This window comes from Staurois parvus, unplaced genomic scaffold (assembly GCF_062004578.1).
Source record: "Staurois parvus isolate SC_StPar_1 unplaced genomic scaffold, SC_StPar_1.0 ptg000282l, whole genome shotgun sequence".
Taxonomy (NCBI): domain Eukaryota; kingdom Metazoa; phylum Chordata; class Amphibia; order Anura; family Ranidae; genus Staurois; species Staurois parvus.
Genome location: NW_028318078.1, coordinates 9,424,771 through 9,437,485, shown reverse-complemented (window position 1 = coordinate 9,437,485; position 12,715 = coordinate 9,424,771). Strand labels below are relative to the sequence as shown.

Sequence of the window (12,715 nt, the reverse complement as noted above, 5' to 3'; positions counted from 1 at the left end):
GCTTGTCGGCAAACTGTCACAGAGCAGGCTGTGTGTAAACAATGCAGCCCTGCTCTGTGTCAGTGATTACCGCTCATTGCGGGAAAACGGCCGGTAAAAACCGGCCGTGACCCGGCGGCGGAGACCCGCTGCTGACACCCGTGGGACAGGCAGGGCGGGCGGGCGGGCGCGAGGCGCGCGCCCCCTACCTGTTTTGAAGGCAGCCGTTTTAAAACGTGCTTTTGCCTACGAGCGCCGCCCTGCTACCATTTATATGCGGTGGCTGGGCAGCATGTGGTTAAAAATGATAATTTTTGGTTATAAACTAATTTGGCTTTTTTTTTTTTTTTTTACTAAAAAGATAATGGAATAAATTTTGGCCAAGATTTATGATGAAATATTATTTATTTGCAAAAGTTTATAAGAAAAACACTTTTTTTCAAAATTTTTGGACATTTTCATTTACATAGCAAAAAAATAAAAATCCCAGCGGTGAATAAATACCACCAAAATCTGTCTCAAAAAAATAGTAAAAAATTCATATGGGTACAGTGTCGCATGACCGCGCAATTGTCATTCAAAGTGTGATCGCACTGAAAGCTGAAAATTGCCCTGGTCAGGAAGGGGGTAAAAGTGTCCAGACTGGAAGTGGTTAATACACGTCCCCATGGCAGTGCTCACTTCCTCATGGATTTTCTTGCCAGTTGTTTGCCTATTAGCCCTAAAAATGTCCAAAACAAACCAACAAGATTTTCTGCTAAGTTCACCAAAATTCAAACAGGATTTTCCAAACCCTATGCAAATCGAACCTGGGCAAATTCGCTAGTCCCTATGTGTATGGTAAAACCAATTTTCATTGCATATTCTGCAGTGACTGTGCTTAGCCTCTCATTATCTCTCAGCTGACATGGATCGAAATTCAAACTGTTCAGTAGGGAGCAGCCAAATTTAGATCTGTGTATGGCCTTCCCTGTCCGACAGAAGTCGATGTACTGACCAAAAGAAAACTGACTATTGGAAAACTTTCATTTGATCAGCAGCTGAAGCAAATTGTCTGCTGCGCTAATCAGTGTATTCTGACAGCGGAAGAGTCCCCGCTGTCAGAATACAATAGCACAGCAGGGCAGATTCCACCTTCCACCTCACTTGTGTAAACGGGGGATTCCATTTTTTTTTTCAGCCCACTGAATGTAAAAAATAATGAGCGTGAGTACCCAACGTAAGCTTCCACTGAAATCATGATATAGTGGATGGGCCCTGCGCAATTACAGTATGTTCTTTATAGTGTCATGCCTGGGCCTCTATACAGTATTCGCATTTATAGCATTGGTATAAAAGTAAAGTATGTAACGGTTTTAGACATACTGGGTGTTTTCAGCAGCACATCAGCTTACGCAATCCTGCTTTCTAGAGCAGAGCCGTACTGTAATTGGCCTCATAACTGTGTATGCAATACGTATAACATATTATAAATGTAGTACAATAATATAGTCCTCTAGTGCTGTTGTGAATTTCTGTTTTTTTTTTTTATTTGCAATTCCACACTATATACAGTAAATTATTATTTTCTCTTTACACTATTTTTGAATACAGTTAAAAGTCAAGCGCTGTGATGTAAGAAAGGTGCTAAAGGTGGATACAGATTGCATGTCATGTGCAGCAGCAGCAAAATATTTGTGCCCCAAAGGATCATCAAAAGTATCATCTGGAACAGGGAAAGCTGGATGCAGGTAAGCTCACATAATACAGGCACTCTTCCTGTAACTCTGCTATTCCACCTCATTCACCTTATAGCTAAAAGTCTAAAGTATTTTAGCTACAATGGCCATTTCACAAGAACATATTGTGTTTGATGGTTTTGATGTTTATCTCTGCAGCACTTCTGAAATGTGCTTTTAGTTTACCACTTGACCCCCTGGCCGATTCTGACATTTCTGTCATACAAGTAAGATTAGTATTTTTAGATCCGCATACTTGGAATCACAAACATTATGTATTTTTTTAAGCAGAGGCCCTGGAGAATAGAATGGTGGGTGTTGCAATTTTTTATGTCACGCAGTATTTGTGCAGGAGTCTTTTTGCTACTTTTTAAAAAAAAAATACACTTTAGTTCACACAAACACAATATAATACCAGACTATTTTGGTAAAATATTAAAGATGATGTTATGCCAAGTAAATATATACCAAACATGTCATGCTCTAAAATAGAGCACACCCAAGAAATGGCAACAAACTACGGTACATTAAATTATCCATAGGGGACGATTTAAAATCATTTACAGTTTACCACTTAAGATTTACACAGGATGTCTTTTGCTTGAATTATTGCTCTCGCTCTGCTGTTCGGGATGATGCCTCACATGTGTGGTGTGAACACTATTTATGCATGTGGGACTGACTCTTGCATTTGCCTTAGTGCACGAGCTCAGGGGGACAGGGTGCTTATTTAAAAAAAAAAATTATTTTATTTTTACACTGTACTTGTTAAATTTTTTATTACTTTTATTGCTATCACAAGGGATGAACAACATTTCAGTGACAGCATGATTCCTCTTTATGGAGAAATCTGGTGTCTATGAAACCCCAGATCTCTCCTCTGGCCTCCAAAGCAAATTGAGATTGATTTGGTCTGCTGCTACACAAGGCGGCAATGGCTTGTAAACAAAGGAACCAAAACTGGAAGTGACAGAATCCTTGTAGTTTCCCTTTTTTGACACACAGTGAGAGGGACAAGATCAGTTCCTCTCACTGTGTCTGGGGAAGCTGATGCCTCTGGTGGCATCCTTACTAGGCTCCTTGATTGCTTGGGGGAACTTAGTAATGGTGGCTGAGGGAGGAGGGTGGGACCCCCTTCCTCTGCCTGTAAAAGCAATCATGCAGTTTACTAGCAAGTTCATTTTCGGCATAAGAAAATTATATCTCGATCATCGCTGCAGAGATGACCAAGATATAATCCTTCCAATCCAGCGACGTGCCATCACATCACGGTCAGCAAGTGGTTAAAAAAAAGTGTGTCTGTGTATAGCCAAACCAAGTAGGGAATGAAACTTGCTGCTATTTCACATATTCACTGTGAAGTTCACCCTTGGCACAGCATTTCTCAAGTTTTGTTAACCCCTCCAAAAAAAGGAGTTTGGTGAAATACTGCTCTGCTGTTGCTATCACCTCTAAATCATTTGAAAATGTCCTCCTTTTTAAAATTCTTTTTAAGGTTTTGAAGCAAGAAAAATCTAGATGAAGCAAGATCTGGCAAGTAGGTGGATGTTCTGTGTACTGAAAGCCCAAATTCTTTAAAACACCCACTGTGTTGCCAGTCTTGTAAGCAGGTGCATTGTCCTGCTTACAAGCTCAGTGTTTTTTTGTTTTTTTTTTCAACTAAAAGTGATCACGACCTTTCCTTCTGATTTTTGGGTGTTGAAGATAATTGTTTGGTCTCCAGATCATAGTGGTGTAATCGTGTTTCATCAACAGTACGGAGTTCCAAAAGATTTTCACTGGATCTCTCAAAATGCTGCAAAATCAACTTGGAGGTGTCCACTCAGTTTAGTTTTTCGTCAGCATTCAAGTAATTTGGTACCCAATTGGCTGGCAGCTTCTGCATACCCACTTACCCATGATTTTTAAACCCAATGTGTTCCTGGGAGATCTCAAGAGTCTTGGCAAATGTCAATCAGGTCATGAACATGATCAACAATTTCTGGAGTTGAGATTGTTTGAAAGCCTCCTAGAATTTGCTGCATCTTTGGACTCTAAATCCCTATGCTTGTGAGGAGGTGCAGCGTGGTGCGGTTGCAGTAAAACTTGGAACTTGTATTGAATAATATTTCACAGGGCAAGCGAGCGCTTCAGATAAAATGCTAAATCGAATTCAAACTCAGAAATAGCAGCTGGACACCAAAAAAGTACCATAAAACTTCCAAAATAATCAAAATAAATAGACAAGGTGCAGCGCTAAAAGTGTGTAAAACATATAAACATCTTAATACAGAAACCCATAGAGTTGCATAAAACAATAAGTTAGTGCAAAAATAAAAATGTCACCTATTGGTGACTATAGGTGATTGGACACTAAAAAAAAAAAAAAAAAAAAAAAAAAAAAAATGCAGTCTAAGGTGTGATCTGGAAAGATCCCAAATGATCTTCAAGAAATCCACAATCTGGATCCGTGGATGAGGTGATAAATATATATAAGGATTGCGCACTCACCAGATACGCAATCCCAATGCGCATTAATCAGCAATTGTTTTCAGGACATCAAAGATCCTACGATGGGTCTGGTCAGATCTGGTCAAGTGCCCCTCGCCGTATGGTAATGTCGCCACGTGTGGGGATGGCCACTCTGCAGATATGAATGGCTCCCATCGGAGCTCAAAAAACAGAGGAGGCCAAATAGTGTGATATCCTTATGGTAAGGAATGTTTATTCCCCAAAGACAATACAGGCAAGAGCAAGAAAAATACTGACCCTCCAAATAAATTGAAAATGGCCGCCGGGGCCCTCGTGGCGCCGGTCGGCGTGACGTCACACCTCTGTAGCCGCTCCCTGACGCGTTTCGTGCGAGGGCACGTAATCATAGGGGGTTAGCTTGAAGCTTGAAGCTAACCCCCTATGATTACGTGCCCTCGCACGAAACGCGTCAGGGAGCGGCTACAGAGGTGTGACGTCACGCCGACCGGCGCCACGAGGGCCCCGGCGGCCATTTTCAATTTATTTGGAGGGTCAGTATTTTTCTTGCTCTTGCCTGTATTGTCTTTGGGGAATAAACATTCCTTACCATAAGGATATCACACTATTTGGCCTCCTCTGTTTTTTGAGCTCCGATGGGAGCCATTCATATCTGCAGAGTGGCCATCCCCACACGTGGCGACATTACCATACGGCGAGGGGCACTTGACCAGATCTGACCAGACCCATCGTAGGATCTTTGATGTCCTGAAAACAATTGCTGATTAATGCGCATTGGGATTGCGTATCTGGTGAGTGCGCAATCCTTATATATATTTATCACCTCATCCACGGATCCAGATTGTGGATTTCTTGAAGATCATTTGGGATCTTTCCAGATCACACCTTAGACTGCATTTTTTTTTTTTTTTTTTTTAGTGTCCAATCACCTATAGTCACCAATAGGTGACATTTTTATTTTTGCACTAACTTATTGTTTTATGCAACTCTATGGGTTTCTGTATTAAGATGTTTATATGTTTTACACACTTTTAGCGCTGCACCTTGTCTATTTATTTTGTATTGAATAGAGTGCCAATGTTACAAACATCCTGGTGGGAAATAACTCACAGTTCAATGTAGTCCGAAGTGGCTGAGGAGTGGTGCCATTTGTTTTAGAGGGTGAAGTGTGGCCTGGCCCCAAGAGGAAAAGTTCCTTCCAGGATAACAAGTCCCTAGCCTGTCCCTCCTCATCAGGAACCTTTCCCTAGCACTTGTTACTTTCTCTAACAAGTGAGGTCTCCCTCCCTACACTAGCCACACGCTAGATGCGTACCAAAACCTGGGGGCAGCGACTTAAATAGACACCGCTGACCCAAGATGGCCACCAAGACTTAAATGGCCGAACAGTGTTTCCTTTGGACTTCCTCTCCAGGCTTGTGGTACCACTAGGATCGAGCACCACCAACAGCAGAGAAAATACGACTGCCTACACGCTAGAAGATGGCACACCATTTTTTCACAGTTGAGTAGAATGGACATTTGTAATTCAATGTTTACATTATACACTCATGGATTTTCTTTGGAGTTTTCTTCCACAGAAACAAACTTCATGATGGTTCAGAGTTCTACAGTTTTCATTGTGTAATCAAAAGTGTCTGGGGCATGATTTGTCATTGCATTTATTGAAAATAGGACAAATATTAACAAGAGAAGTAGTTATAAGAAAGGTCTTCTAAAATTTCTTGGCAATAAATTGTTTTGAGATGTCATGGCAATTCTTTCTGTTTTTCTTTTTGATTTATTTTGATACATTTTCGTAAAAGAAAATTGGAGTGGTTCAGTTGAGTCCCAATCAGGTGTTTTATTTTTGTGCTGTATAATTTATATATAAACCATAAAGAGCTTCTTTTTTGGAGTTTTAGATAGAGTAGGGTAGTGTTAAAATTGTCAAGATTTTAAAACTGGGGAGATTTCCTTCATTCCTGTCTGTGGAGACGTGTACAAGAGATGAGGGATGTGTGAGCGTCACTGAGACAGGAAGGCACAGGAAGCAATGAAAACCTTATCAGAGGTTCTAGCCTTTCCACACAATAAAAATATGTTTGCTTTTGTCTGTGTCCACATTGAAGAATTCTGCCTTACTCTTTCTCTGAAATTGTAGACTTCCTATTACTTTATGCCTCGATGACAATGGTCTCCAGGACAAATGGGGTGAATCTACTTATCAGGGACACAGGCAAGAAAAGAAACTTAATAGGTTTTAATTCTTTCACACTCTGTCAAAAACTTGAAAAATGTTTGGATATAATGTACTTTAAGAACTCATTCACATATGTGGTTATACTTCTGTGATGGTCTGCTTTTCAGTGGGTATTTGAGGGCTAAAACAGGTGGTGAGGAGGTGAAATATCTCCCCCTCATTGTTTGTCAAATGGCCAACCTAACACCCCACTGTGACACTCAACCGGGGCAGGGGCTTTTGGACGGAACCTGGGGCTAACCTTCTACCCACTGATTATGGCCCATGGAGGAGACCAGGGATTTTGTCTGCTTCTCCTGGCCAGAACATGGGAAGGAGCTCAGTCCAGCCTCTGATCACATGGAGAGAGTGGATCAGTTTGTGATGATGGGTAATTGCATGATGAACGCTGAGAGCGAGGCTTGGATTAATTCTCTGAGTAAAGACAAAACGGCTTCCCTTCTGGATTGGATGTAAAGGTGTAATATTAATCTTGGACATATTAATGGTCAGAGGAAATATGGTGGCCCTCCTGCAGACTGGGTTGGAGAAGCTCCTCCACTTGGGACATAAATATTTACCAACAATCTCCCTCAAGAAGTCTATGAAGATAAATTGATTCCAACAATCTCCCTCAAGAAATCTATGAAGATAAATTGATTCCCCTTTTTCAGACTGTTGCAATATTGCATGAGTTTTAGCAGAATGGACAGATTGCACAGGTGGGGGCCAGGCACCTGAAAGACAGCATGTGTAATGTACTTTGTGTATTCATTGTTGGAGGTGCTGGGATGTCTATGGTGGACTCCTGACTGGCCTGATTGCCTGGCTGTTGATTAGCTTACTGTTAATTAGATCACCGTTGTCTGTTGGCTAGCCCTCCTGGCGTTCCTACACGATTAGTCTTGTGTCAACTTGACCTTGTTATCTAATCAGCATGGGATGTTTATCCCAATGTGTAATATTTGTTTTATTGTTCATGTGGGGACTTCCCTACTTCTGAACTGTATGAAAACCTGCATTTCTGTTCAATAAACAGTTCCATTTGCACCTAAGCCAGTGTCGGCTAGTCCTTGGGTGCAATGGCCAGCTATAATACCTGTGTACCAGCGGTGAGAAAGCAGTTCTCCGATGGAGGCACTTAAGTTGGAGTGCCAGGTGTTCCATCACACCAGCAATCAAATACTTTGCACTAGGCTGCATTCCCTTGAATGAGTTGTGTTTGCAAAGGTGCCACTTGCTGAAAGCAACATACTGTTTAATTTTAGTAGCAGCACGTGTACAGAATCAGACTTGAGCACCTGGATGCCCTCATTCAGTAGCTGTGGCTCAACCAGCTGATTTTACCCGCCCTTTGTCTACGTGTGAATAAGCCAAAACAGCTTACACTAACACCATACTGATACAATATAACAATCATAATATACAGTTAGGTCCATATATATTTGGACACAGGCACAATTTTCATATTTTTGGCTCTGAATGCCACCAGAATAAATTAAAACAAAAAAATCCAAATGAATTTGAAGTGCAGAGTTTCAGCTTTAATTCAAGGGGTTGAACATAAATATCAAGTACAAATTTTAGGAACTGCAACCATTTTATACACAGTCACTCCATTTTCAGGGGCTCAAATGTAATTGGACAAATGAATAATATGTTCATTTTTTTTTTAATTTTGTTGAGAATCCTTTACTGGCAATGGATTCCTGAAGTCTGGAATTGTGTTATCTCCTTTCTGATACTTTCCCAGGCTCTAACTGCAGCTGTCTTCAGTTGTTCTTTGTTTGTGGGTCTTTCTGCCTTTAGTTTTGCCATCAGCAAGCAAAATGAATACTCAATTGGGTTGAGCTCAGGTGATTGACTGGGCCATTGCAGAATATTCCAGTTTTTCCTTCAAAAGCTCCAGGTTTGATTTTGCAGTGTGTTTTGGATCATTGGCTGACATTATATCTGCTGCTTCTGTCATATCATCAATAAACACCAATGACCCAGTGTGACTGCAAGCCATGCATGCCCATGCCATCACACTGCCTCCACCATGTTTTACAGATGACGTTGTGTGCTTTGGATTATGAACTGTTTCAAGCCTTTTCCACAATTTTTTCTTCCTGTCATTCTGGTACAGATTAATCTTAGTTTCATCCGTCCAAAGAATGCTTTTCCAGAACTGGTCTGGCTTTTTTAGATGTTTTTTGGCAAAGTCTAATTTGGCTTTTCTAGTCTTCAGGCTTGTGAATGGTTTGCATCTTGTGGTGAACCCGCTGTATTTGCTCTCATGAAGTCTTCTCTTGATTGTAGACTTTGACAATGATACGCCCACCTCTTGGAGAGTGTCCTTCGCTTGTCTGGATGTCCCCTTCAGTGTCCCCGGCCATCTCCTCCGGCCGATGCCGGCATCTGGCTTCCGTGTTCCGGTCCCTGCGAGCGTCAGGACATACGGGACGTACAGGGATCGGAATGGCAGCAAATGTAAAAATTTTAGAAACTGTCATTTTCTAATAAACGAATATGACATAGTAAAACATTACTGTATTAAACCATTTCACATACATTTTGTGCCTACTGCTTTGTCCTGTGCCCTGCCTGCATTTTGACTGTTCTTTCTGCCTGGAAACTTAGAAAAGTCCATGGCGTCCAAAAAGCGCCGCTTTAGGTCAAAAGCGGTTTTAGACCAGCTAGAGAACAGCGATAGTAAATCAGAGCCACTTGCAGAATTGAGTGATAATGATTCGTGGGGAAATTCGTCATCAGACACTGAAAACAATTCTGCGACTTTGCTCAGCGATGTGCGAACTTGGCGCTATATTTCAAATTTCAGTGTTTTTAGTTTGATTATATTATTGAATTAAATTTATTATTATTTTTTTATGTGCATTGTAATGCTATTGTCTGCTAATTTTTTTTTTATTTACCTACCAGTATTATGCTTATGATTCTGAATCTTGTTCCACCTTGTGGGTGGGCCCTTTCTTTTTCTCTTTTATTGTTTGCCATCTTGTTTTAATATGCTTGTTTCTTAATAAAAATATTGAAATATAAATTTAGTATTATTTTTTATGATTATTTATTAAATTATAATTTATGATTTCATGTTTCAAATTTTATCATACCCGGAATGTTTACTAGACTTGTTCGGACAGATTTCAGTGAGTTATTCCTAAAAATTACAGGCCTACAATATAAAATGCCAAATTTCCATGCAAAATAATGGTACCGCTTTCAGCACCAAAAATCTGAAATAATCATACCGCCAGGGAGGTTAAGAGCTGTAATTCCTAAACCCTTCCTCCAATTTGGATGTACATACCCTCAAATTAAACCTGACAGTGTGCACTTTCAGTCCATATCCATTATATAACTATAGCTTCAATTGTTTGGTAAATACCTGAAAAAAACTAAAATTGTGCCTGTGTCCAATTATATATGGACCTAACTGTAGACCTCAGTAGTGTGATCACAGATCTTTATCACTGTATTTACATGCATGTCTTCTTTTGTTATATACAAATACAAAACATCCCCAACTCCAGCCAAAATTATTGTTCCCTTTTGGACAGATTAGGGGAAGAATTATAAATGTCAGGTTTTTATTTTCCTAACATTCTGTTCTAGTGACACATTGTCAGATCCAGAACCCTTCCTCTACGTTATTGAAAACAGGGGTTTTATTGCTGTTTTTGTCTCCTATGTTTCAAAGAAACACACACACACAAAGTGAGAACAAATGTTTCTAAAGGGAACACCGACTAAAATAAAAACTTGACAAACTTTCTTAACCCAAGTAACTCCACCACCCCTCTAGATTTAGATGAAGTTGGAGTTTTAAAAAATTCTGTCTAGTTTTCATGTGTTATTTAAGGTTCTGTGCTTTGATCCTTTAGATACACAGTTGATATGGGAGGAGTTGTCCTATCGATGCAGGGCTGCATGCACACCTGTCAAACCGTCATTATAGAACCTGTATGCTGCAAAGGATTTTGGGGTTCTACTTGCTCAGGTATGAACTTTTGTGTTTTCCCACTAAGTGTTGTGCATATTATGACTTCAGAGGCTGAGGCAGATATAAAAGTGATACTACTGCTTTGCTCTGAATTGGTAAAGAACATGTTCGCTTAAGCCCCCTTCACCCCATATTATGGTGCATTGCATAAATACAGTCAGCGTGAATGCCAGTTCCCAGATATGTGGATTGGATACGGTTTGAACCGCATGGCATGTGAAATAACATTGCTTCCTATGGTGCCTGTTCACATATGTCCAGTACACTGGCAGTGCAGATTAAAAGAATGCTGTCCGATTTCTGAGCGGTGCGGTCCGGTTCAGGTGCAGATTAACGGCTATTGGGAACCGTTTCTAAATCGCACTTGTGTGAACAGGATGAAATACTGACCTGAACCTGATCTAAACCTGATCTGAACCGCTGAACAACTACTTTGTCATTTAGCTGTGAAACCTGAGCTTCAATTCGCACCACACATGTGTGAATCAGCTCTCAATGGGTTGCCAATAGAATAGACCAAAACACTGCAAAATGTTAATGCAGCACAAGGTACATGATATGTGGAGCATTGCAGCACAGGTTCATCGGCTCCTTCTGAATTTGTGTATGATTGGCACTGCAACTCAGTAGTGTGCAGTAATTTACAGTAAAATATATAGAATAGATGGAATTTAATCCAGCCTCAAAGTTGAACTCCTGCCAGACAGTACAATTAGGTCCTTCTTTTCCTGAGCTTTCTTTTTTGACTGTGTTGCAGTTGTGCTATATTACCTGGTCTAGGACCCAGAACCTTAGGGCATATGAGTGGCACGCCATTGCATCAACACACGCTTGTTACTGTGCATTGCAGTGACATGTATATTACCACACCATACCTTGAACTGGATGCTGGAGTAGCAGCGGCACACAGATATTATCATCAGCCTTTTCTCTCGCTATGTCAGGAAGCTTAGTATTAGATGGACGGCACTGTGCAATGTAGAAGACTGAATTGCTGTGCTATTTCAGCATCTTCCAGTCTTAAAGCCCAACTCCGGGAAACTTAAAAAGATCCACCCTAACATTGCCTCCAGTTGTGTATTTAGGATTTGTGCTGCCCTAGACAACACAAAATCCCCCCCCCCCCCCCCCCGAGAGAGCCTCATTGACCAACAACACCCCTGCCCCCACCCGAGAGAGCCTTCCACTATCATTGCCCCCATACACCGGCCACTCTCCTCCCAGCGAGAGAGAGAAAGACACTCCCCTTCACAGCTGTGGACATCCCTGGAAATGAGAGGCAAGCAGCCTCTCTCGGATCCCATCTGGTCCCCAAGCTGCATGTGTCCCTTCTTCTGTCCCTTCTTCCAGGAGGGCGGTGCTGCCCCCCTGAAAAATGCCACCCTAGGCAAATGCCTTGTTTGCCTTGTGGGAAATATGCCCCTGAGTGCCCCCCCAGCACTGCGACTAATCCCCCACAGCCTGCTTTGTGAGCTGCAACCAGCTCCAGTTGCACTTCAGCCTCCTCGGGGTACAATACATGGTTAATAGAGTTTAAGTGAGACTTTTTTTTTTTCTTTTAAGTCATACTTACCTAGGTGGATGCTGATCGCTGAGTTCTCACTCACTGCCACTGTGAGCAGAGAGCAGTGAATATCAGTCACCACTGTCTGCTCTGATTCCACCCCCTGCGCGTTCACTGCGGCGCTGGGCTGTGGAGGGCAGGGAGCAGCTGGCTCAGGCTCCCAGCAGCTCACTGAGAGGCTGAGCCAGGTACCGCTACAGATTCTGGGGTAGACCCCAACTATATGGTCACCATCCTTCCTCAACCTTGACCAGCTCTGTGACATCAGCCAACAGCAGGCTTCACCCTGCTGTCAGCTGTAAAAATGTGTCACAGGAATGAAGAATGAATTGAGCTTTGGCTGTACCTCTCTTTTAATGACCCTGTATTGTACTAAGGTAAGTGACAAAAAGAGCATTTAATCTTCGTGGTGGGGGGAAGTTCACTGCAAGGGTGGCTTTTTAATTTTCCTAGAGTTAGTCTTTAAAGTGTTACTAAACCCACAACAGTAAAAAAAAAAAAAAAAAAGGCTGTATATGCAATAACACATGCTTGTTCTACTCACTGTGGAACCTAAGGGGTTAATTCTCTGCATTTTAAAAAAAAGGCTGTTTGATCCTGGCTTCTCTGATTTTCCTTTCTTTTACTGTCCCCAATCTATCTGCTGATAGTACAGAGCAGCAGCAGGGGCAGGTCTGCACATGCTCTGTTCGGTGTGTATTGCTAGAGAGTTTTTTTTTTTTTTTTTTTTGGAGGGTGCATGTGATTGACACAGGGCCAAT

At 41.5% G+C, this 12,715-nt stretch overlaps 1 protein-coding gene across 1 annotated transcript in view; it reads left to right on the top strand.

Annotated features, from left to right (window-relative positions):
• STAB1 (stabilin 1) overlaps positions 1 to 12,715 on the top strand; it is a 317,318-nt gene that overhangs the window by 15,356 nt on the left and 289,247 nt on the right. The window contains exons 2-3 of the mRNA XM_089681924.1: positions 1,573 to 1,709; positions 10,272 to 10,387. Coding sequence (XP_089538050.1) covers positions 1,573 to 1,709; positions 10,272 to 10,387 — 253 coding nt within the window. The remainder of the gene's footprint in view (positions 1 to 1,572; positions 1,710 to 10,271; positions 10,388 to 12,715) is intronic.